The sequence below is a fragment of the Talpa occidentalis genome, unplaced genomic scaffold (genome assembly GCF_014898055.3).
Source record: "Talpa occidentalis isolate TD23 unplaced genomic scaffold, MPIMG_talOcc4v2.1 talOcc4.15, whole genome shotgun sequence".
In the NCBI taxonomy this organism is placed as follows: domain Eukaryota; kingdom Metazoa; phylum Chordata; class Mammalia; order Eulipotyphla; family Talpidae; genus Talpa; species Talpa occidentalis.
Window position 1 is genome coordinate 10,868,657 of NW_023601543.1, and position 27,193 is coordinate 10,895,849.

The following is a 27,193-nucleotide window of genomic DNA, read 5'->3' on the forward strand; positions in this document are numbered from 1 at the left end:
TTTCTTTATTTTTCTGCTTTTTTTGGTTTATTCTTCCATTAAGAATATATTACTTTTGTATTTAGAAAAATTATAATCCATGAGTAAAAAGTAAAATAGCAATATTGAAAAATATACTCGCAAGGATTCAGAAATTTACATGTAAGTATGCTCACTGCATTCTTACCCACAATGATATGTATGAGGAAACACCAAATATTAACCTATAGGGGACTAGAGAGCTATATTTGGAGAGCATCCATACAATGGGTAGTAGAGGTAATACTGGCCAATGTCCAAGTGAAACAAGCAAGTTACAGAAAAGTATGCATAGTACCATGCCTTTTTTTGGCTTGAAAATTCTTAACATATTTAGATGTATGTCAATATCCAAATGGAAAAGTCCAATATCCAAGAGGAAAACCCTGAGAATGGTTATTTCTTAGAGCTGAAATTTCAGAAATTTTGTACTTTCTAAGTCAAATACTTTGAATTTTTGTAACAAACGTATTAATTTCATTAGCATGATGACAAAACATAAAATACAAAAAATTAGGTGATTCCAAATTAAATTTCAATGTGACCAACAATGTATAAGTGATCTGGTTTTATGACCTGGGCTTCTCAACCCTAGCATCACTGATATATGAGACCACATAATTATTTATTGGGGGGTAAGTACTGTTCTGAATATTGAAGGATGTTTAGCACCACCCCTGACATCTACCTAGCAGAAGCCAGAGGCAATCTTCTCCCCATTCACCAAGCCAGTTGGCCCCTGAGGAGGCACAACCGCATCACTACATATCAGCAGTAACCATTTCATTCACATTTTTTTTTCAAGTTAACTAAATAGGTAAAAATGGCCACTCATTTTAACATGTCTATTTCTGGTAACCAGTAAAGTTAGAAACAACAGTTTGTCTCGGGCCTCCCTGGTGGCACAGCGGGTGAGCGCTGGGTTGCGAAGCTGCCAGCAGCCTCCGCAGTGCCGGTTCGATCCCCGGCTGCTGGGCGAGGGTCCCACATGGCGCGCAGACCTCTCCTGCCGCCCGCTGCTCCCCTCAGCAGTGTACTTCATCAGTCTGCTTGCTTTGCTCTCCCCTCTGGCTCTGGTGAATTCTCTCACCCTCCCGCGCTTCTGACTATACCCAGTGCTTGCATAAATAAATAAATAAATCTTAAAAAAAAAAAAAACCCAAAAAACAACAACAGTTTGTCTCTTGTATTTACTCACTGGACTTCCTCTTTCATAAAATATGAATGACCCGAAAAAACACATTTTAAACTAGTATGAATTTAGGTCTCCAGGTTAATTATGATCTACTCATATAGCAGAATACTACACAACTTAGATTTTTCTCTCTAACTGTATGTATCTATACATACTACCCTGTATAAGTTCATATAGATGTACCCCTATAACAATGTATAAGAGAACCAATGTCACTTCACTCTCACCAGATTAAAGTAAAAACAAGGATTCCAACATAAATTTTAGCCTGTTAGTTGCCGAACAGAGCTCCTTCAGAAAGTGGTGGCCCTCCCTTTATACAGGCTGCTTATACAGAATACACACATCAGAATATCATCATAGCAACAGAACTCAATACAATGGGGACTATTTCTACCAACGTATTTGAAAAAAGACAGATGTAAGATGAAGATAAATGGATCACCGAGCTCCCCAGCTAGGAACCTCCCAGAGTCGGTTGGATTCCTGTCAGCTTTTGAGTAGGAACTCACTTGTTGAACTCTATTAAGACACTTACACAGTTAACCATTTCCCTGATGGGATACTCTCTAGCTACAGTCCTTTCCCACCAGACTTCTGAGACTACATTATGAGTTAACTTATCTTTGATGAATCTAGAAGGGTACATCCTTAAAAGAACTGAGGGAAGAATTCTCTACGAGGAGCAACATGGCGGCGAGGAGACGCTGCGAGTAAGATCTCCCATTAAAAAAAGTGAATAGGGAGGAAAAGCGGCAGGTCCCAGTGAGAACTGGGACACGGAAGATAAACGGGTGACGCCAGCGAACTGCCCGAAGAAGAAAGTGGCCATAAAAGAGGACTAGAAGGGAGGGAAGCGCAGAACCCTGCTCCCCTCCCCCGCCCACAGAGGCGGCACTCTCCGACCGGCAGAGAGGAGGAAACAACAAACCAAAACGGCCCACAAGAACAAACGACACAGCAAGCAGGACTGTGAGTGGAAAGGAACTATTGCAGCCACCACACCCCGTGAACGGGAGCTGAGGCGAACCCTGCAGGATCCGCCGCGGCAGTGAGCAAACGGCTCCGGGCGCCATTAGAGAAGAACAAAGACCCCGGGAGACACGCACACAGCCCGGCTGCCGGTAAGCCTGCGCGGAAACGCGGCGCGCTCGGCGCGCTTGAAAAGCAAGTACAGACCAGGATCGCAGCTGCCCAGATCCCCGCGCCTGCAACCTAGGCTTGCGGGGAGACGACCTAGGCTTGCGGGGAGACGACCTAGGCTTGCGGGGAGACGCGCAGAGGTCCTCACTGACGTGAAGGTCCCTCCCTGAGTGAGCAGGAACCAGGCGCCCAGGCAGGGGAGCGGTGCAAAAGGCGCCATTCCCGCGCCACTGAACTGGGCTACAGCCCGCGTCCTGGAACTGAGGGCTTTGAACTGAGACCCGGGGCACGAAAATTCGGGGCATGGTTTCTCCACGACGGTGGGGCACAAGGCAGACACAGCACCCCAAAGCTGTTGAGGTGTACCCTACCATTCCCGCTCTGTTCTCTGTCCCACGGGGTGGGGGGAGGCGAAAAACAGCCCCCAAGGACAATAGGAGAGATCTCTGGCGCCACCTAGCGACCAGGAAAAAAAAAGTCACTAACACCCTATAAAACAGGACATTTCTTAAGACTGCTTGAAAAGGGCAGAAGGTTTCTGGAGGACCCAGTGGCCAGCCGGGAAGTTATTCCACACCAGGCCCTTCCGACCAGCAGTCTGAGCCCACAGAGGGAGCAGGCACCCACGTCCGGGGCAGACCGGGTGCGCAGAAGAGTGTGCCTGAAACCGGAGGCGCAGGACTGCATCCCGCTTCGCCATTTGAGAACAGGGACATCTCTTCAGTAAAAACTGCCTAAAACCAGCAGAAAGCTCCCCCAGAAGACAGAGATGGCTCCTGGAAGAGCCAGAGGGGAGCGGAGAAGTTCACCCAAGATGTCAGTCAGTCCGAGCAACACAGTGTCCCAACGCATACGACAAATTAGAAAACAGACAGTAGGGAGTAGAAGAACCACACGCAACCTAAAAACTCCTCAGGAAAGAAGCACACCACAAAAAGAAAACCACTCCCCAGATTGCAATGACAGCAACTTGGAAGAACTTCTGAGCCTTCCAGAAAGAGAATTTAAAATTGCCATGATTAAAAAAGTGATAGATCAGAAGAAGGAAATTGAGTCCCTAAAGAGGGAAGTAAGAGAAATGCAGGAGATCAAAGAATTAATGGAGGAACTAAAGAACTCTGGGAAAAGCAATGAAAGCAGAATAGATGAAATGGAAGAACGAATAAGTAATCTTGAAGACACAGAAATAAAAAGAACCAAAACAGAAAAGGAAAGAGAAGTACGAAGGAAAAAGAATGAAGAAAGACTTCGGGAACTATCTGACTCCATGAGGAAAGGAAATATAAGAGTTATAGGAATTCCAGAAGGAGAGGAGAGAGATGTAGGAACAGAGAAAATATTCATGGATATAATTGAAGAGAACTTCCCAAATGAGAAGAAGGAGCTGAAAATTGATATACAAGAAGCAAGAAGAACACCAAACTTCCACGACGAAAGGAAACACAGCAAGACACATAATAGTAAAGCTCCCAAGAATCCAGGACAAGGAAAAAATAATGAAGCTGACAAGAGGGAAGAAACAGATAACATTCAAAGGAAAACCAATCAGGCTGACATCAGACTTCTCTGAAGAAACACTACGGGCAAGGAGAGAGTGGAGGGACATAGTCAACAGACTCCAAGAAAACAGATGCCAACCAAGAATACTCTATCCCGCAAAGCTCTCTTTCCTCCATGAAGAAAGAATATGGACCTTCCCAGACAAAGAGAAACTCCGGAATTTCATTGCGACTAAACCCCCACTCCAAAAAATACTACAAGGAATCCTAAAGCCAGAACCTCAGAGGGACGAATAACAACGAAAGAAGACCAAAAAAAAAAAAAAAAAAGTTATTAAAAGAATAAATAAAATCAAAGGAAAGACAAACATAATGGCAAATACAGATGCTAACATATCAATATTAACTCTAAATGTAAATGGACTAAACTCTTCAATAAAAAGACACAGAGTTGCAGCCTGGATTAAGAAACAAACCCAACCTTTTGCTGTCTCCAGGAAACACATTTAGCTACAAAAGATAAAAATAGGCTCAAAGTCAAAGGATGGAAAACAATCCTACAAGCAAATGGGCCAAAAAAGAAAGCAGGAACAGCTATACTTATATCAGATAAAACAGACTTCAAACTCAAAAAAATAAAAAGAGACCCCAATGGTCACTACATTATGATTAAGGGGACAATACTTCAAGAAGAAATAACACTCATTAACATATACTCACCAAACGAAAGAGCACCAAAATATATCAGACAACTGTTGTCCTCTCTGAAAACAGACATCAGAGAAAACACATATGTAGTGGGAGACTTCAACACACCACTATCAACAATGGATAGATCAACAAGACAAAAAATAAGTAAAGAAACTAAAGCTCTAAATAAGGACCTAGAGCATTTGGGCTTAACAGACATCTATAGAACACTAAACCCAAAAAAAACGGAGTACACATTTTTCTCAAGCGCACACGGATCATTCTCCAGGATCGATCACATACTGGGGCACAAGACAAACATCAACAGATACACCAAGATTGAAATCATACCAACCATCTTTTCTGACCACGAAGGCATCAAACTAGAAATAAATCATAAAAAGAAGGCAAGGAACTATCCTACCTCATGGAGATTAAAAGCCACACTACTGGAAGACCACTGGACTAACGAGGAGAGCAAAGAAGAAATTAAAAAATTCTTTGAATTGAATGACAAGGAGGACACCAATATCCTAAATGTATGGGATGCAGCAAAAGCAGTAATAAGAGGAAAATATATAGCAATAGAAGCTCACATCAAAAAACAAGAAAGAACTCAAAGAAACAACCTAATCTCGAAGCTCAAAGATCTAGAAAAAAGAACAACAAAAAAACCCCAAATCCAGTAGAAGAAAAGAAATAATAAAAACCAAAGCAGAAATAAATGAAATTGAAACTAAAAAAACAATCCAAAAGATCAATGAAACCAAGAGCTGGTTCTTTGAAAAAATAAATAAAATAGACAAACCCCTAGCCAGGCTCACAAAGGAAAAAAGGGAGAAAGCACAAATACACAGAATCATAAATGAAAGAGGAGAAATCACAACGGACACAGCAGAAATCAAAAGAATAATGAGTAACTACTATGAACAGTTATATGGAAACAAGTTCAACAATCTAGAGGAGATGGACAAATTCCTACAACTCTACAATCACCCAAAGCTAGATAAAGAAGAAATAGAACACCTAAACAGACCAATTACAAGCAGCGAAATTGAAATGGTAATTAAAAACCTCCCCAAAAACAAAAGCCCAGGACCTGATGGATTTACAAATGAATTCTACCAAACATTCAGAGACGAATTAGTGCCTATCCTTCACAAACTCTTCCAAAAAATTGAGAAGGAAGGGACAATACCAAACACGTTCTATGAAGCCAATATTACACTAATACCAAAACGAATAAGGACAACACAAAAAGGAAAACTATAGGCCAATCTCCCTAATGAACACTGATGCAAAATCCTCAATAAAATTTTAGCTATCAGAATCCAACAATGTATCCATAAGATAATTCACCACGACCAAGTTGGATTCATTCCAGGGGCACAAGGATGGTTTAACATCCGAAAATCAATCAACGTTATCCAACACATCAACAAAAAGAAATATAAAACCATATGATAATATCAATAGATGCTGAGAAAGCTTTCGACAAAGTGCAACACCCATTCATGATAAAAGCCCTTGAAATTCTTGGGATACAAGGAACATACCTCAACATCATAAAGGCCATCTATGACAAGCCAACAGCCAGTATCATTCTCAATGGTGAAAAGCTGAAAGCAATTCCATTAAGATCTGGAACAAGACAAGGATGTCCACTCTCACCACTGCTTTTCAATATAATACTGGAAGTCCTAGCCAGAGCAATAAGACAAGAGAAAGACATCCAAGGAATCCAAATAGGAAAAGAAGAAGTCAAACTATCACTATTTGCAGATGATATGATAATATACATAGAGAACCCCAAAATCTCCACAGAAAAACTAATTCAACTCATCAATCAATTCAGTAAAGTGGCAGGATACAAAATCAACACGCAAAAGTCAGTAGCCTTCCTATACACAAACAATAAATCTGAAGAAGAAGAAATCAAAAAAACACCCCTTTTATTATCGAAACAAAAAAATCAAATATTTGGGATAAATCTAACAAAAGAGGTAAAGGACCTATACAAAGAAAACTATAAAACACTGTAAAAGAAATAGAAGAAGACACAAAGAAATGGAAAGACATCCCCTGCTCATGGATTGGAAGAATAAACATTATTAAAATGGCCATCCTACCAAAAGCAATATACAGATTCAATGCTATTCCAATCAAAATTTCAATGTCATTCTTCAAAGAAATAGAACAATTATTGATGAAATTCATATGGAATCACAAAAAACCCCGAATAGCCAAAGCTCTCCTGAAAAAAAAAGAAGGAAATGGAGGCATCACACTCCCAGACTTCAAACTATACTACAAAGCCATAATCATCAAAACTGCATGGTATTGGAACAAGAACAGACATACAGACCAATGGAATCGAATAGAAAATCCAGAAATAAACCCACAGATTTATGGTCAACTAATCTTTGACAAAGGAGCGAAGACTATGCATTGGAGCAAAGAAAGTTTGTTCAATAAATGGTGCTGGGAAAACTGGGTCGCTACATGCAAAAGAATGAAGCTTGACCACTACCTCACACCATACACAAAAATCAACTCAAAATGGATTAAAGAACTAGACATAAGACCTGAAACCATAAATACATAGAAGGAAATATAGGCGAAACACTACGGGATTTGCACATCAAAGACATCTTTACAGACACATCACCCAAAGCAGTGATAGTGAAGAGAAAGATAAACAGCTGGGACTACATCAAATTAAAGAGCTTCTGCACAGCAAAAGAGACAATAACAAAAACAAAGAGAAACCCCACCAACTGGGAGAACATTTTTGCACCCAACACTAATGATAAAGGACTGATCACAAAAATCTGCAAAGAGCTGATGAGACTCAGCAACAACAAAGAAAATAATCCAGTCAAAAAATGGGCAGAAGAGCTAAAAAGAAACTTCTCTGAAGAGGAAATGCAAATGGCCAACAGACATATGAAAAAATGTTCAACATCACTTGTAATCAGGGAAATGCAAATCAAAACTACCATGAGATACCATCTCACACCAGTGAGAATGGCACATATTAAAAAAAACTAGCAACAACAAATGTTGGCGAGGATGTGGAGAAAAAGGAAACTCTTGTGCACTGTTGGTGGGAGTGCAAACTGGTCCAACCACTATGGAGAGTTGTGTGGAGATTTCTGGACCTACTAAACATAGAGCTTCCATATGATCCAGCAATTCCACTCCTAGGTATTTACCCAAAGGACACAGAAACATCAATTCCAAAGAGCACCTGCACTCCTATGTTTATAGCAGCACTGTTTACAATAGCTAAGCTTTGGAAACAACCCAAATGCCCAAAAATAGATGACTGGATCAAGAAGATGTGGTACATATATACCATGGAATATTACTCAGCATTCAAAAAAGATAAACACATGCAATTTGCAGCAACATGGATGGCACTGGAAGGGATCATGCTCAGCGAAATAAGCCAAAAAGAAAAAGAAAAATACCGGATGGTCTCACTCATAGCAGGACTCTAGAAAACTTAAATAAGGGACCAGGAAAATGAATATAAGAAAGTAAAGTGAAAATCAAAATCAACAAAAAACTATGAACCAGAGACACTTTTTGGGGGTGGGGGCGGGAGGGGAAGGATTGGGGTCAGAATGGGGCGTTTGCAATTGTATGGGGGAATATAAAAATAAAATTTAATATTTAAAAAAAAAAAAAAAAGAACAGCACTATGAACCTTTAAAAAAATTAAATAAAATTAAAAATTGTGCTTTTAAAAAAAAAATAAAAAAAAAATAAAAATACAGATTCTCTTTCAAAAAAAAAAAAAAAAAAAGAATTCTCTACGAGGCCAATTTGTGCAGGCTGCACAGATGAATGGGCATGACTCTTTGTGAGAAGTGTTATGGAAAGGACAGCGTCTAACACATTTATTCTTTATCAGTTTAGAAACTGATACGGACAATTCCAAGCTCGTAACTTTTCAGAGTTTTTTTCCCCTCCAACCCTATTCAAGTATTCTTAGAAAAGCTGCAGGAAATGTTACCTTATGAATGGGAAAACTAAGGCACAAGGCACATCAGTTTAAGAGAGCAGAATAGAGATTTATGTGACTTTTATGTCTTTAGGACAATGAGGAAAGAACACTTATTAGTAAGACGATTAAGTAGCGGAATGATTATCTAAGATGGTAATCATCCAGGATTGGTGCTAAAAGGAACAGCCTGTACCTTATTCTCTTCGTCTGGTGGCACTGGTGAGCTTGCATGCGCCTGTGTACTGAAAACTTCAACAATCTCTGTAGTTTCCTTTTTTTTTTTTTTTTTAATAACACAAGTTAAACCACACTACCCAGTTCTTCTTCCCTTCAAAGAAGATACAACTTTCATTTTGCACCTATCATTACCAAAGATGCATACACCCAAGTTTCAATATTAGATCTAGTAGTTAGGCTAGGTTTCTTAAACGTATATGAGTTGTAAACAGCTAAAAAATTCTGGCAATTTGGCAGAGAGAAACAGAATTTACTATACAATGAATTCACAGAAAGGGATTTGATCTTTTGCATATCTTCACACTTGCTATTTAAGGGGTTAGTGTTATAATCAGAAAGGATAATTTTCCAGTTTGCTGTAAGGGAAACCAAAGTCAGTGACTGACTACTCTTTATAGTTAATAAAGTGGAAATCAAGGAGAGAAATAAAAATAAAAAGAAAACATGAAAAGCTTTCACTTATCAGAAAGTTCTGGAATGGGAGAAAAGCAACAATTTAAATTAGACATTTGCTTAGTAGGAGTGGGTTGGCAGGAGTGAGTTTCTCAGAGGTTCAGATCCATTCTTCCATTGCAAAATACCTTCTAATAATATCTAATTTTTACAATTACATAAAAATACTAATTACAAAAATTGTCATAAAAAGTAAATAACATAACACTTCTAAAAATTAAGATGTTTCTGAAATGACTGCTAAATAAGAGAAATACAAACTATACTATAATGAGATATTTCTCAATGATCAAATTGGCAAAAATACAGAAGTTTGACAAATATTCTATTGGTGAAGGTATGAGAAAACAGGCATTCCCAAGATTTAGTGGTTAAAGTGCAAAATGGCATAATCCCTTTGACAGGGAATTTAGCAATGTCTAGCAAAATTACAAATGTATTTGCCCTTTTACCCACTAATCTTACCCTGAGCCTTTTTCCTACCAATATACCTATGCATGTACAGGACAGGTAAGTTCAAGATTAAACACAACAGTATTATTTGGGATAGTAAAGGACTGAAAATTCTGTATGTTTCCAGCTATAGGAGACTGATCAAATAAACTATAGTATGGTTTCTAGTACAGTACATAGAATACTGTGTAGCTACAAAGAATGACAAACTGGGGATTTTGTGTGTGTATGTGAACACAAATTTTTCCTTATTGAGGTAACATTGCTTTACAAGGCTGCGTGTGATTCAGAGGCATAGGATCTCACCTCCTCAGATGCCTGCCACCACACCACACCCACCACCAAGAAGCTCTCTGATGTGTTATGGAAAGATTACCAGAATATAGTTTATGTGAAAGAAGCTAGGTATAGAACACATAACATGATACTTTTAAAATAGGAAATGAAAGACCAATCAGAATATTTATTCACATGTACGTATTCTAGGATACACAAGAAACCAATAAAATGGTCACCTAAAATGGCTAGGGGACAGGAATGAGGACAGGAATTAGAACAAGATTCTTTAGTGTACACCTTTGTTTTTGGTTTTGATTTTTGAACCAAGTGCATATATTATCTATTCAAGAACTAAAATTTATTTTAAAAAGCTAAATTAAACATTTGTGTTTAATATAAATGTTTAATGTTATGTTTAAAGGTTTAAAAATTATGTTAAAATGCTAAAACAGAATACGAAATTATATACACACTACAATCACTACTATATAAAAATACGCACAGAAAGGAGAAAAAGGAAATGTCCTAGAATGTTTGTAGTCACTGTCCTCAGGTGTTGGGAATACATATTTTCATTCTTCCTTTTGCTTACTGCCCTGTGTTTTCCATGTTATCTAACAATATAAGCATGTATTTCTTTAAGAGGAAAAACCACATCTCATTCTTTCAAATGTTTTCATTCATAATGCACTTCATTCAATAAGTGACTTTCAGTTCCTGGTCCCCTAACATTCAATATATAGAATATAATAAGAAAACAAACACTTACGAAGACAGCACTATGGCAACAGCATCATTGAGGACACTTTCACCAAAAAGAAGGGCATAGAGTTCAACATCAACTTGAAGCTCGTGGAATATGGCAAGAACAGTCACTAGAAAGAAGAGAAAGTCAGAGGAATATTTAGACATTAAAAATCTAACATATTCCCCTCCACAGATAATTATAAGTTTTTTAGAATTTCATTTCTTCCTCTTAGAATCCAATCCTAATAAACATTCTCTTATCATATTAATGATTTAGTAATTTTGTATCAAAATTTTTCTTTTTCTTAATTGTGTACCTGCAGTATCTCCTTTCTCTCTTAAAAACAGCTGAAAATGAACATCAAGGACTGAGTTGGCCTACTTTCTTCATGTGAATGCTAATAATCTTGTTGGTATATTTCTTTTCCATCAAGAATATAGTCAAAATTTTTTACAGACCAGGTAGTCATTAATCTCTGATGAAGAAGAATATCATGAAGAGCATTTTTTGCAGCAAACTTCATTTTTTTTTCCTGGGAGTGTTAGAAGCCACTTCTATTTGACTTGCAAATTTTAAGCACACCCATTTAGCAAAGACAGTATGAAATAAAAACACAAGTTTGGTTTTTGGTTGCAATAAAATTTATGACCAGAATTATAGTTGCTATATTTAACTTACTAAGAAGCCAACTATCAGGCTATCACAGCTTGAGGAAAAAAACAAAACTTTCAGGAAACAATTATAGGAAAATTCTTAGAGAATCAGATGAGATTAAAATTGTGTTGTAACATTAATTGCTGAATCACATAGCTCACTTCCTAAATAAACCCAAGGAGACAACAAAGATTATTATAACCAGAAAGAGAAGAGCCTCTTCAAATGCCAATAAGAACAACAACAAACCAGGAAACTTGCATTTTAAAAGGTACAGTTTCTACTACAAAAGCATGTCACTTGGAATAATAGCCACACCAAAGTTTACCAAGAGAAGGAGAAAAGGAGCGTGGGAGCAATGCTAACAAAATTTTGAAAAGAGAATCAACCTATGGTTCACCCTTCTAGCAAGTGAACATTTGCCAAATAACAGTATTGGAGCCAATGCCTATATTATTCAGAAGAAACAGAACTGTTCAACTTTATATTAAGCAAAATGAGCCAGTCAAACAATACTCCTACCTAAACAAAACCAGAAGGTTGAAGTAACTTAGCCAGTCTGATTGACTTAGATTTCTCACAGGCTTTCAAAAGTGAAGGAGTAGAGGGCCTCCTTGGTGCAGCAAGGGGTTAAGATGCAACCTATAAAGCCATCCGCAGCCACTGCAGCAAGAGTTCGATCCCTGGCCAGGGAGCTGCCCACATGGCACAGCAGACCTCTCCTGACTCTCCTGCTGCTCCCCTCAGCAGTGTATTTCAGTCAATCTGCCTGTTCTGCTCCACATCTGTCTCTGGTGAATCCTCTCACCTGCCACACCTCTGGCCTGTACCCCAGTTCTTGTATACATAAATAAATAAATCTTTTAAAAAAAAAGGAGTGGAAAACCAGACCAGAGGCTCCTGGCAGAAACCATCCTATCTTCATGTGATAATGGGGGCAGCTACAAACAATGAGGGGGCACTGCAAGGAACAATTTGATTTTCAGTCTTAAAAATGCCAAACTACACAAATGCCTTTCACAAATGTACCCTAATATTTTAAAATCATCTCTTACAGAGCATGGAACATATTCTACTACTTACAATGCCCCGTGTGCTCAGAATTATTACAGGCACTCAGAGAGAACCTCTGTGCTGGATGACAATTAAAGGACATGATTAATTTTCAAGGTCAGAACGGAAAACAGAACAAAACTCTACCAAGGTCTACATCTAGTAAAAGAAAACCTCCACCCTTAGTTCAAAAATTTCCATCCATTTATGTTCCTATGCTACCTCTTCAGCCTAAGTGTTCCCTGAATTCCTCACTTGGACATAGCTATTAAGTTCATCAATACTGTATTATGAAAACTAAAACCTAACTCAGTACAAACAAATTCATTCCCTAAGAGTAAAACTATTTTATAATCATAAGGTCAATTTTATTAAAACAAATTTTCAATGTTTATTAAAGCCCACCATTGAGTCCAAGTCATAGTCACAGTAGCACACCAGCCTCCTGACAATTATTTAAACACTTTCTTTCTCACTCTTACATGCAAATAGCTGAATGAAAACAGAAAATATTGAGGGAACAGGTTTTCTAGAAGCTTGAAAGGAAGTATGTAGTTATTACCTATTACCCATTTTAACTGATCTGGTTCATCTTCTCCTATATTCAGTTACCAAGGAAAGAGACCAACCGGAAACTCTGAAGAAAATACCTCATAGCCTTTATCTAAACAGCAACAAATTGTGGACCAGGCAGAGGCAAATGTAATAAAGGAAAAGCAAAAAGGAAAATGGGGGGTAGCTTTCCTGCCTGCCTGTGACCACGCAGGTGCCTCTTTTTCTCCTTTTCCTAATAAACTGGTCCTCTTAAAATGTAAAAAAAAAAAAGAAAGAAAGAAAACTGGGTACTTAAGCTTCTTTGAAGCCAAGAATTTCAGTTTTTCCTCCACAAATGGAAAGTACAGTACAAGGGGAAGTACCTGGTCATGAATTCTACACCTTCAAGGAAGAACTGTGCATATGTACTCTGACAGCAAAATACTGTTCCTTACACAGGTCAGCTGCAGTCCCACGTAAAACATACCTGGGTCTGTTGCTGAGACAATGGCACCGAAAAGCAAGCAATCTGTGAAGTAAAAATCTCCTGCAAGTTGTCCGGTTACTTTCATCAGAATCACACAGCCGTACATTATGGACCTGTTCAGTAAGCAGATTTCTACTTTAAAAAAGACATCAACTGCTGAAGAAGTTAGACTAAAGTAAGGATCAAAACATGTAGTATTCTGTGACTAATCCCAGATTTAATCCATGTTATTTAAATAGGGTAATAGCTTGGCCTTAATGGAAATTCAACTTAATATCTATGTGAATAAATTTTACTGCAAAAGTCCTTAGACACATTCAGTAATACAATATGGCACAAATCAAATATGTGTATTTAAAAATTGTAATTTGAAGGCTAGAAAATTTTTAAGCTTTAAGTACTTACCCGATTACAAAACAAGAAATTGCTGTTCCAAGGAAGGCATATGCCAGGATAGACCCAAGGTTTCGAAAGAAATGTCTCTGACAAAAAATAAAAAAGTTGTTCTGTGTTAGAATACTTACCAATTATTGGAAAAAGAAAAGGTCTTCTATTCCAGTGTATGATGCTAATATGAAATGCATTATTCATTAAAAGAACTAAGAGAAAGAATTTTTGTACCAGGCAGAAATATCAGCAACTAAAAAGGAGATGGAGGGAGGGGAACTAGGAAAGAACTGCCTATAACTGAAGTATCAAAGATTTCAAGGCCCATGAAGGTTAAGGTTATTCGAAGTACATAAAATATAAAAGTACTTACCCTTTTCAGACTATATCCTGCATAAAATATGATAGGAGGAAGTAATATGTTGAAAAACACTTCTGGATCAAAAGTAACCTGTTAAAATAAAGAGTTCTTTTAGATGAATTCCCTTAGAAGACCTCTTATTATTAAGTATCAAAAAGAAAAAAAAAGAATAAACATTAAACTGATGACAGGCAAGGGCAAAAATATTACAGTGGTTACTGGGAAATATTGCATAGAGGATAGCTGGTGCCCCACTTCTCAACCAAAAGACAAGGTGGTAGTGTTAGTACAATCAGTTAGTCCCATCTGTGGAAATCAGGCTAAAATACTATGATATTAAAAAATTTAGTAACAGGAGAAAGCATGAACACATCATTGCTTTAAATAAAAGGAACCCAAAATTGATAATGCAAAAACTGAGGATATGGCATGACTGTTGGAAAGAGGAAACAGACTTCTCACATTGGTGACATCTATAAAGATATAAGACATAACATTATGGTGAAAAGTTTTTGTACAACTCAATTTCTGGTCCTGACAGCCCATTTTTTTAAGACCCGTTTGCTCTAATAATGCAGACATTGCCTTCTGTTCATTAGGCTATACTAGGATTTGACATGAACACACAAAGGCAGCTATACACACTTCCATATTAAAATTTCCTTTACTAAAACTTCTAAGGACCTTGAATTTTCCACAAGTGGAAAGAACTCTGGCTTCAAAGTAAACTTTAAGTTCACAGGAAATTTTAAAAAGCATTAAAGATGGTCAGGAACACAACCAAGTAGTTGTGAAAGCTAAGTCCTGCCAATGGAGATGACAACGGGGGGGGGGGGGGGGGGGAAGTGGCCAAGGGTGGGAGAAAAGAGAGACATGAGCAAAGAGGCCCTGAGATGCTTCATGCTAGAAACTGAAGGGGACAGGCAAAAGCAGCTCGAGAGATACCTCTAGGAGTCAGTAAGACTACAACCCAACCTCCTACATGAAGCTTCAACACAGCCTGACACATAACTGATACTCAGACTTGAGGACCCTAAAATTATGCCAGATTATGAATCAAAGAAAGATTAAATTGTACTCAGTATAGAACACAATCAAGTCAAGAAAGAAAATTTGATGGAATATTTTCAGTACTACCAAGTAAACCCAATATATTGAAATAGTATAAAACTGCAAATACTTAAAAACTCTGCATTAACTCTGTATCGGCCACTATTTATTACAACTGTAAATATCGCAGAATGAAACAAAAAGGGTTATAATACTTTGCCTTGATTAGAAAATGAAATACATAGACCTGCCCATTTCTTAGCATTGTATTACCTCATTGAGGTTTCACTCCATTTTAAAGAGCTGATTATTTTAAATATCATTAAACCTTCAAGACTGACTTTTCCCCTGAATCATTTTACAGTGAGTTACATACTTTTAAAAAATCCAAAGATTCCCTTTAACTAAGAACTTACTTTTCCTAAAAAAAAAAAAAAAAAAAAAAAGACCCATGGAATGACTTAGTATTAGATTGTAAACACTAGATAAGATTAACGAACTCAAAGGCAAGTCTACAGAAAATGAAATAAGAGTTTAGGTGATTTGAACAACATGGTCAAACTATTTAACAACTATATTAGCTATTTAACATCTATATTAGTAGAGTCAGAAAAAGAAAGAAGAGAATGAGACAAGAATTTTCGCAAATGAAAGGTATCACCCCAGCAAGGGCCTCCCCGGTGGCTCAAGGGGTTAAGACGCAACCTATGAAGCCACTACAGCACGAGTTCAATCCCCAGCCAGGGAGCTGCCCACATGGTGCAGCAGACCTCTCCTGACTCGCCTGCTGCTCCCCTCAGCAGCGTATTTCAGTCAGTCTGCCTGTTCTATTCCCGACTCTGTCACTGGTGAATCCTCTCAACCCCCCTGTATCTCTGGCCTGTACCCCAGTTCTTGTATGCATAAATAAATAAATCTTTAGGGAAAAAAAGAAGTTCAGCAAGCTCTAAGCAAAATAAGTATAAGAAAAAATGAGAATTTAATAAACTATGACATTTTCTTTTATGTATATTTTTTACATCATTGTTAACTATGACATTTTCATAAAAAAAAAAAAAACCCTTACCTTTCTAAGCATTTCATTATCTTGAACATTATTGAGTTCATGTGAACTAATCTCTCCTTTGAGCGTATACTCATAAAATTTTCCACTAACATTCACCAATAAGGTAGTTGGGCTTGACTGTACTTCACAGCTCAGGGTCACATTATTTACATCACTTGGAACATGAATGCCATATCGAAGCACAAGTCCCACCAAAAGACCTGGAAATAAAAGAACAATAAAAGCTTTTCTTTAGGACAGAGATTACTCCTTTTGTACCCCACATTGCCTTGGGTTGATAATTGAAAATCTCTTTGGACAGTCCCCTGTAGTTCAGAACCAACTGTTAACCAAATGCAGTTACATTTTAAAGTATTACTAAATTCACAAAGTTAGAGTCCAAAATTCATATAGTCCAGTTGGAGAAATAGCTCCTTGGATCACATTGTGCTATTTCTAAATCAAAATATAAGTAGATGTTAAGGAAGGTAACTGTAGGGTAAATGTTTTTCAGGCTTTTCTGCCCTCCTCCATTAGGATTGCCCTGCCTGATGGGGCACCTGCAGTTGTTACGTTGTTGTAAACTGTCTTGTTTACTTCTGTGGGCCATGGGAAGAGTACTGAGATAGTCACTGAGAGAAGCAGGAGGAGAAGCAGGAGTGGCAGGAGAGAGAAGGGGAGAACCAATGCCAAAGAAGCCCAGTGAAGACTTGCCAGCCTCCTGGCCCCCAGCACCCCTGCCTGCCATGTACCTGGTTGCTGCTCTACATGTAAAAGGTCAATAAAAGCCTGAGAAAGCCACAGAGTGCTCCAGGACTCCTTCACCCGCCTGTCTGCTCGGATCATAGGAAACCTGCTCAGTGGCCCATCCTGCCCCTACAATTGGCGTAGCTGGCAGGATGGATTTGATGCAGATGGGTATGGAGCCCTCTAAAGACCTTAGGAGGGACTGAGGAGCAGGCTGTGTTTGCCTGTGACAACGCTGGATGTGCCATGGCAGCACAGGAGGTGACCAGAGTCCAGAAGCTGCAAGAAGAGGCAAAGATGCTGCAGAAGCACAGGAGGTCGACAAGGTCCAGGAGCTGTGGGGTGAGACCTCGAGTGGAGGAGGAGACAGGCCTTGAGGACCAGCCCACCACCCCTGAAGCAGCAGAATCATCGGGGAAGAAAGGACCATGATTTAGAGCTTGCCAGTGCTGACACAAGGAACAACGGATGGACTTGTACTGACAATCCCGCCAGAAGGAGGAGGAACTTTGGCAGGGTAATGTTAGGTTTTGGGGACCATCAGGGGGATGGTATTGTTTGTACACCCCAGAAGATGGGAATCTTGGGCCTTGGTGGCCAAAAGCAGCCTGTGTACTGCCCCACAATCCTAGGGCCACAGCCCAGAGAGGCAATAGCCAGAGTAGAGGAAGGGGCAGGCATGAGAAGAGCCCAAGAGACTGAAGAAGGAAGCCCTCACCAAGTTCGCTGCAGCCAGGCAGAGGAAAAGCCAACTTAGAAAGGCAAAAGCTGGTGCTGAGATTGGGAAGCCCTGAGCAGCTGTTAAGCAGCCTTAAGTATGTTGAAGGCCAGTGAGTCTCTTAAAATCACCTGTGGGTGATGCCCTGCTCACTGTTGAGTAAGGGTGAGGAGTTGAGGAACCTGTCCTTGGGGGACAGGTGGGGAACGTGGCTTGTGGAGCCCACAGCCAAAAAGGGGACTGATGAGAGGCCACATGTGGAGCTTGTATCCATGGATCCCCAACCCATGTGCTTCTGCAATGGGTTGGCCTGAGTGCAGGGGTCTGCGTGTCGCATGTGTGGCTATGAAAGCTGAATGTTGGAATGACCACAAAACCCTGAAGACAAAAAACCCTGAAGACTGGACAATTACCCCCAAAGAGTACAGAATTGCCAATCCAAGAGTGAGTGCATCCTGGGGGTGGATGCGGTGTGTGGCTTGTGGCTGAGAGCAATCAAAGACCAGGAAGCCTGACAGCTCCTGGTATGTGACGGCGGATGCCCGAGTGGTTCCCCTCCCTGGTATGAGCAATGCCTTCGGCAGCAGAAGTGGTGGATCATCTGCTGGTGCCAATAATCATCTTTTGCCACTAGGTTGGTGCCCTGCCTGGACTTAATTTGTGTTCTGTTGTATTGTTTCATGGTTATGTATTCTATTTTCTTTTGTGGGCCATGGCTGTAGTGTTTATGTTTGTTAAAAGGGAAAATTGTATATAACTAGTATATAGACTATATGGCAGAAAAGTCGGGTAAATGGTTTTCAGGCTTTTCTGCCCTCCTCCATTAGGATTGCCCTGCCTGATGGGGCACCTGCAGTTGTTACATTATTGCAAACTATCTTGTTTACTTCTGTGGGCCATAGGAGGAGAATTGAGATAGTCACTGAGAGAAGCAGGAGGAGAAGCAGGAGAAAGGCAGGAGAGAGAAGGGGAGAACCAATGCCAGAGAAGCCCACAGTGAAGACTTGCCAGCCTCCTGGCCCCCGGCACCCCTACCATGTACCTGGTTGCTGCTCTACATGTAAAAGATCAATAAAAGCCTGAGAAAGCCACTGAGGGCTCCAGGACTCCTCCTTTACCCGCCTGTCTGCTCGGATCATAGGAAACCAGCTCAGTGGCCCATCTTGTCCCTACAGTAACAAAAAGAGGAAATAGCTTCCAATCATTTATAAACAGAATACACTCCAAGGTACCCCAGTGTGATGGTGCCATAGAGTCAGAAACATGTTTTCTACCGCAATCCATCAATGTTCATGACTCTTAAATACACACATTTCCTGTGTTATTCCTAAAGCACATGGCTGGCCAAATAATACATGCTTAACAAATTGAAAAGTCAGGGCCTCCCTGGTGGCGCAGCGGTTGAGCGCTGGGTTGCGAAGCTGCCCGCAGCCTCTGCAGTGCCGGTTCAATCCCCGGCTGCTCCCCGGCCACCGGAGGAGGGTCCCACATGGCGCGCAGACCTCTCCTGCCGCCCGCTGCTCCCCTCAGCAGTGTACTTCGGTCCTTCTGCCTGCTCTGCTCCCTGCTCTGGCTCTGGTGAATTCTCTCGCCCTCCCGTGCTTCTGACTGTACCCAGTGCTTGTATAAATAAATAAATAAATAAATCTTTAAAAAAAAAACCAAATTGAAAAGTCAATCATATTTGTACATTGAATTTTTCTACTACTAAAAGGTCAGATTTTAAAATATCTTCCTAGGGCCTCCCTGGTGGCGCAGCGGTTGAGCGCTGGGTTGCGAAGCTGCCCGCAGCCTCTGCGGCGCCGGTTCGATCCCCGGCTGCTTACCGGCCACCGGAGGAGGGTCCCACATGGCGCGCAGACCTCTCCTGCCGCCCGCTGCTCCCCTCAGCAGTGTACTTCGGTCCTTCTGCCTGTTCTGCTCCCCGCTCTGGCTCTAGTGGATTCTCTCACCCTCCCGCGCTTCTGACTGTACCCAGTGCTTGTATAAACAAAACAAACAAATAAATAAATAAAAAAAAGACTGTCACTTTAAAAAAAAATAAATAAATAAAATAAAATATCTTCCTAGAAATCAAAATGTGGAACAGAAGCCCTGAATAGGCATGATCAATACATCACTAGGATTTCACCTGGAGCATCATAATGATATTCAAATATGCACAATGTTCTAGGTACTATAAACCTATACTGATCAAACTATTAAATAAGCTTTATCAAGCTATAATTCACACACCATAAAATTTACCCTTTTAAACTGTACAATTAATCGGCTTTTAGTGTATTCCCAAAGTTGTATACTGATCATGACCATTTAATTTCAAAACATTTCCACTGCTCCAAAAAGAAGGGCCATGCCTATTAGTCACCATTCCCCACCCCAACTCCTAGCCCGTGCAACTATTTATTTACATTCTTGCTCTATAGATTTGCCTAGACTACACTATGTGGTCTGTTGTGTCTGGCTTATTTAACAGCATGGTGTTTTCAAGATTTATCCATGTTGCACAGCATGTAATTTCATTCCTTTTAATGGTCAAATAATAATCCATTGTATAGCTAAATCTCAAAGGCAAAAGGAACTCAAACTTTTGAGAACTTTCCTTAACTGCAAGATGCACAGTAAGCCACTATAAGCTACATTTTTCTGGCCTGTCCTCCCATTCACTCTAACCAGCCAGTCATTCTTCTCATACAAGGGAATGGCAAACTATGCTGAGTAGGCCCCCAGCTCGCCTTAAAGGAGTTAGTGAAAAGAGACTGAATAAACAATTAGAATACAATACATGCATGCAAGGTGCTATAAAGTAAGTATTTAACAAAGCCTTAGGAGGAGCTACATTAAGGAAGTCTTTTTCAGTGGTGGCCCCAAGCAAGTAACAATGTATCAATAAAAGAAAAAGTTTTCCAGGTAGGAGGAAGAAAACCATTCAGGGCATCCTAAAGCAGTTCAGTACTGCTGGTTTTGTAAGTGTTGAAGTGTGAAAGACTGCCAGGTGCTCAATAGTAAAAGACCTTGCATGTTGGGAAAGGGAGTTCAGACTTTACGCAGAAAGCAAAAGGAAGTCATAGAAGGGTTGTAAGTAGGGGCTTGACATCAGATTTCTATTTTAGAAAGACTAGACGATAGAAGATCAAAAAGCCCAGACAGAAAGCCACTGCCGTCATTCGGGCAGTGAGAGAGTAGGGCCTAATCTAAGAGAGGCACGGCAGGGAGTGGGGGGATTTTGAGAAGGATTTGGTTCCTAAGTCAAATGGGTAGAAGAGAAATCGATAAAATGCTAAGAGAAGCCTAACCCGACTTGGCAACTAGGTGGGAAATCTGACCTGAGCAGGGCCGTGCAGTGAAACAATGAACAGATTTATGAGGGGAAATGCACAGTTCAGGGATGGACATGTTGAGTTTGAAGTACCTGTGACATATGCACAGTGGATTATTTAGGGTAAGGGGAAGCGGTTCTCAACTGGAGACAGACACCTGGCAGTCCTAAGAGAGCTTAAGTCAGGTGAAGATGTGATTACCTGGCAAGCAAATAAAAAGGGATGTAAGACCAGGGTTGTATCCCAACATTTAACAGTCAACATTAAGGGACTGGTAGAGGAGAAGCTGATGAAGGAGCTTAAAAAGGAGAAGCCAAGGAGCAAGAAGAAAAGGAGAGAAATTGACGAAAACTAGAGAATGCTCCAGCAAAGTTAAGGAAGACAAACATTATGAAGTCTCCAATGGGTCTGGCACTAAGAATCATAGGTGACCTTAGTAAGAACAATCTTGGTGGAAGAGTGGGGGCAAAAGCCAGACCAGAGTGGGAAATGAGAAAGCAGAAATAGGGGACAAGAGAGTAGTGGCTCAGAAGTGGGGAGGATGGATCCTTCTAGTCAACTTAGTCACACATGTTGCCAGTGATCGACTGGCAAACAGTGCAGTAGCAATGGCTTTTGAAAAAGTTTTGACAAAGGTTCAGATTTAAAATAAAGGTACACTTTGAAAATATCTCACTTCTAGAAAACAAAGTAAAATGATGGCTGGGCATCAACTGTTTGACAAACATAACCTGGAAGAGAAAAGGCTGTAGGTGTACAGTCATTCTGCCTACGTGACACAGAAACAACTCTTTTCTCCACTACCCATCAAGACCTCCTAATTAAGAGGCACAGTAAAAGTTGTCCCCTTATATTTATGTGCAAAAGTCACAGTTACTATAAACACTAACAAATTCTTTCCGTGTCCTCAAGCTCAACTGTGTAAGGAACAGGGCCCACTGGATCTGCTACAGCTAGACTCACTGGATGGCGGAAGAGGGCCCAGATCTTAATACAAATTTGATGCACACATCTTGGCAGTCAAAACACTAGCAAGAATAATTACTTAGGTCGGGGAAAAAAACCAAGATCCTTTTATCACAGCATCAGGCATCTGAAAAATTAGAATTTCTTTGAATAAAGAAATTTGACAGTTCAAGTTAATTGGGGTTCTGTGAAAGGTCAATTCCTAATCATGGTGTCAAAGTCATTTTTATCTAAGAGGAAATACACCAAAATAGTTCTTTGTTACAAAAGGAATAAGGCAGAACCTTCTAGACTCTCACACAGACAGAGCCACAGCAAGTACTGATATTATGAAACTTAAAATTACCAATAACAGACAACAAAGAATACAACCACAGATATCTTTGGCAAAACAGAAAGGCCCCACCCCTCCCATATATTCCTGACCCACTAGCAGCTGGAAACCCTCTCCAGAGATAAAGAACTCAATATCACCCAAGCCCCCACCACTGCACGTGTCTCACAGTTAGTGGAAATTGCTTTTAATGGATTTCAGTCCATTTTTCCAGTTTATCATTCTAGAAGGCTCAGATAGTCATAAACACTGAAGGAGCATCACTGGGGTATTAAGTGTGGCCAAACTTGATAAAATTTCTATAGGTTAAAAAGCATACATGTGTATGTACATATGTAAACATGTATATACTTCTTGAAAATGTTGTAGGATTGCAACTTAAAAGCTAATTCAACTTCAAGATAACCAAAAAGTCAAGGCTTTTGTTGACCCCCTGGTTAATGTGTTTATTCATCTTTGTATCCAAGCACATTTTCTGCAGCAGCTCCTCCGACCTTTATCCTCTTAAATCCTCAATCCCAATGCCTTCTGAAAAGGTGGAGGCCATTTGCCATAAACTGTCTCCATTCCAAACCTCTCCATCTCAACACAAACTCATTTCTCCTTAGCTCCCCTGTCAGGAAAGATAAACCTCTTGTCCAAGGGAATCCTTTCACCTCGGCCCTTGAACCAATTCCCATTTTAACTGTTCTTGCATATAATAAATTATTTGAGCCTCATAACCTTATAAAATGGTTATTACAAGTCTGTCATTATTTCTTCTCCGAAAAAAATGGAGACAAGGGACTTGTCCAACATCATCTGGCAGAACTGAAATCTGGGGTTTCTATTTCCAAAGTTTCTATACTTCTCTACTCATCTCCTCACTTTCACTTACCACCAACTCCTCCAGGTCCCCATTCTCTTAACCTTCCCTCGCAATCCACCTCCAAAACCTGAACGACTTCAAGTAATCTCTGCAGATTCCATCCTATGAAATTTAGCAGTTAGTGTAGGAAAAAAAGTATGAGTTGGAAGCCAGATAAATGTATGAATTCTGGCTCCCTCAAGCCCTAGTCTGCGACCTCAGGGGATATAACCTCACTTTGGCACTCCATTTCCTCCTATATCGTGGTGACTAACACTAACCCACTCTGTCTTCATAGTTTTTACCTCTTCAACATAAGGCCATATGGTTAGGAGCTAAGAGAACGGGGCTTTTGAGCCAGACTGACAGGGTTTGAATCCTGGCTCAATACTTGCAAATTATGTGACTGCAGACAGGTCATTTAACATCTCTGTGTTCCAGTTTCCTTGTCTATAAAATGGGAAAGATATTAGTAGCCATCTCGCAGGGTTGTTAGGTTTAAATAGGATGATATTTGCAGAGCACCTCGCAGTGTCTAACACATTGTAATGCTCAGTAACCATTCTTTAGTAAGTCAGTCACCAGATGGACAGGGATGATGCCTCGTAAAATAATATATTAACAGAATAGCTATGATGGAGCAAGAGTCATAAGACAAGGTAAACAGAAAGAGTAAATTAGGATTAGGAAAGAGTAATTAGGATTGGAAAATGTCAATTGCCATGGAACTGAAAATACTTTGACCCAATTCTTGCTTTTCTCAAACTGGACTTGGGAGTCCATTCGTCCATAGTCCCCATCACCCATTCTCAGAAAATGGGACAGGCTAGAGAAGGCCAAGCTGTGGCAAGTCAACCCCAAATTTGACTCCCAGATAACACTCTTCTATTTTATATTTCCCAAGAGACAAACTTGTCTTCCCTTCACAAAATACCAACACTAAGGTCCTCCATCACTTTTCACTAACTTAGAAACATCAAGAAATGCACCCACTAATTCCTCCTTTCTACCTCAGCCGAGTTCAAGGAAGTTAATGTTATCAGCTACCAAAGTGCAAATATTTTCAGAGCAACTCTAGGTCCCTATTTGATTTTTTAAAAAAAATACTATAGTTGCTTCTTACCTTACAAAACTGAACCATTGAAATAACTGTTTTGAGCCTGGCCTGAGAAAATGAAGTGGTAACAGCATAAAAAAATATCGCAGCTATCATTTATTGAGCATTTACTTGGGGGGGGGGTCAAGTACTAAGTGAAAAACATTCCTTCCTCCCAAGAATCCTACTATCATTGCATTCAATTTGCAGGTGACAGTGTCAGAGTATCAAGTGTATCAAGTGATACAGTGTGTCATTGTATCAAACCTGATACAGTGTGTGCCAGGCCTGACTCTAAAGCAGAGTTAGTTGGTAACTGCAGTGGCAGTCTGTTTTCACGTGACCCAAGAGCTAAGAGTGATTTTTACATTTAAAGGTTTGTAAAAAAGAAAGACAAAACAAAATGAAGAAAAGGCAACAGAAACACAGAGATCTATGTGACCCACAAAGCCAACAATGTTTGTGATGTGGCCCTTTACAGAAAAAACTTGGAGACCCATGTCTCAAGTCTTGCAGGTTGAACCACTCTACTCTCTCTCCATGAAAAAAAAAAAAAAAAAGCATCAGTGACAGGTTCCTTATTTTTATCACTATGATACTCGCTTGGCATTTAACCAAATTTAAGGTGCTATTATTTTCTTTATATGACCCATCTGCCCAGTAAGGATAAGTTCCTTTAAGTGGGGAATCTCCTATCACTTTATATTTTATGTGCACAGTAAATATAGTTGGCTGACTGGCAAATGTTTATTGAGGATAGTAAATAACGCACATAGTTATACAGAGATGTTTCGCTTATAGAGAGATTTATAGCTTATCTGGCTAATTTAGCTTAAGAGGTACTGCAAATAAAATGCTAAAATATGATATATAAAAACCACCCAATACATCTAAATATCAAGAATTCTAGGGAGCAGAGATAATTGTACTCAGGCTTGGAATTTTATTCCCTTACAAATGAAAAATAACCCTGAGTTCATGCATTTTCCTGATGTACACAACTACCTTTTCTCCAGAAGTCTATATTTACTAGAAAGGGGTGGAGGGTGGGGCACCTGCAGAAATGTCTTTTTTGCATCAAGGTTTCTTCCACCTATGTACAAGTCTGAGAAACAAAGCCTAACAAGCTTATCACTTAAGTCTGTGCCTAATGAAAACAATCTTTACTCATGTACTGCAAAGAAAGGTTTGTTCACCCATGTCTCTTTGGCCACACAGACCTTCGTAGTGATCTTAGACCCACAGTCAGCAATATGTATCTTCTTTTCCTCTCGGGCCCAGCACAGCTCAAAATGCCTCTGAGCCCAGGGTCGGATTTGCTGTTCTTGCCTCATAACCAAAACATATAAATAAATAAGAAACCTCAAAAAGAAGGCACACTAAGACTCGAGAACTGAAGCCATTTATTCAACGATCCATCAATAACCTCGTGCCCACTGCTAGTCAGCCCTACTGCATATGCATGGTGTTCCTAATTACTGTTTGGCTGGGCTGTCCTGGTCTTCGTATAGTACCACACACTGCTGGAAGAGCCTTAAGTCTTCCTTGTTCTCATCTCTGTACGCCTGGATTACGTATCCAGATTAGATATTACAAACACAGTAACATAAATCGGGACGTCATTAAAAATGCCCTAAGCCTTCTAGCGCTTCCTGAGCCTTAGGGTTTTCACTTGAGCATACATGGCCACAAGGTTTTCCTTCTCATCCGCGAAAGGACAGGGCGTAGCAAGAGCTGAGCGATGGGGTGAAGCAGGACGCTGGCTCCCAAGAACGTCCGATTTTGAGCAGTAGAGATACTACTGCAGCTTCAATAGACCTTCAACAAACTGACTCCCCAGAGGAACCCGTAGCTCAGCCGCCTCTCCCCTCCCCCAGCCCCCAACCCGATCCCAGACACCGCGCCTACTCCCTTCCCATCCTCAATCTGGGGTCCTAGCTAGGTAGGCAGTCATGGGGGGAGGTGCGGAAGAAAAAGGGGGTGGGGTCGGTGGAGAAAAAGGTGTGGACCCGCGGAGAAAACGAGGGCGAGGCAGAGGAGGAGATGGTGGGGAGGCAGTGAAACGGGGGGCGTAGCAGATAAAGGGGATGGCGAGGCTGAGAATGGGGGGGGGAGGGCGAGGCTGAAAATGGAAAGAATTAAATGGGGAGCCGGACGTAGGCCGCGCGGGGCCGGGAAAGGAGGCGAAGCGGCCGTCGGCCAGAGAAAGGGGGAACGCCGGGGAGCGGCCAGGGGGGAGGCACTTGCCATAAATCATAGCCAGGCCGGTTTCGTGCAGGAAGCGGGCCCGGCGGTGCTTGAAGAGCCAGATGGTGAGAATGGTGAGGGTGAGCAGCAGGATGAAGATGAGCAGGTTGGCGCTGTCCTGCCGGTGGCTCTCCTCCGCCTGCTTCTCGGACACGATCTCCTCGTCCATGGCTCGCACCGCTCCGGCTCCGCCAGCGCCGTCCGCAGCCCCGACCCAGCCAAAGACGCCCACTGCGAGGAGCAACCAGAGCAGCCGCCTGAGCGGGCGGGCCCGGGGGCCGCCGCCGCCCACCCCGCGGCGGAGGGGCGCCCGCAACCAGCCGCGTCGAGCCATGACTCCCCCCGCCCCCTGCCCCGCGCCTCACCCGCAGCCGCCCGCGGTCGCACCACTACCCAGGGGCTCACGGGAAAGGGGCGGGGCCCTGGGCTGCCAGCGGAACGCGCTCCGCTCCGCCCCCGCCGCCCTTAAAGGAGCCGCGAACCCTCCTGCTCGCTCAGCCGAGGTGCCTCGGTCCCTGCGGCGCCCCGACACCTCCCCCCCTCCCCCGGCGCCCGGCGCCCGGTCCTCACCGTCCGGAGCGGCCAGGTAAGCGCAAGCCGTCGACTCTAGCCCACCGCCT

The 27,193-nt window shown here is 41.1% G+C and overlaps 1 protein-coding gene across 1 annotated transcript in view; it reads right to left on the reverse strand.

Moving 5' to 3' along the window:
• Window positions 1-26,907, reverse strand: part of SLC9A6 (solute carrier family 9 member A6) — a 54,737-nt gene extending 27,830 nt beyond the window's left edge. Inside the window, 6 exon segments of the mRNA XM_037511885.2 lie at window positions 10,749-10,854; window positions 13,456-13,568; window positions 13,861-13,937; window positions 14,216-14,293; window positions 16,320-16,519; window positions 26,574-26,907. Coding sequence (XP_037367782.1) covers window positions 10,749-10,854; window positions 13,456-13,568; window positions 13,861-13,937; window positions 14,216-14,293; window positions 16,320-16,519; window positions 26,574-26,907 — 908 coding nt within the window.
• Window positions 26,908-27,193: the final 286 nt, after the last annotated feature.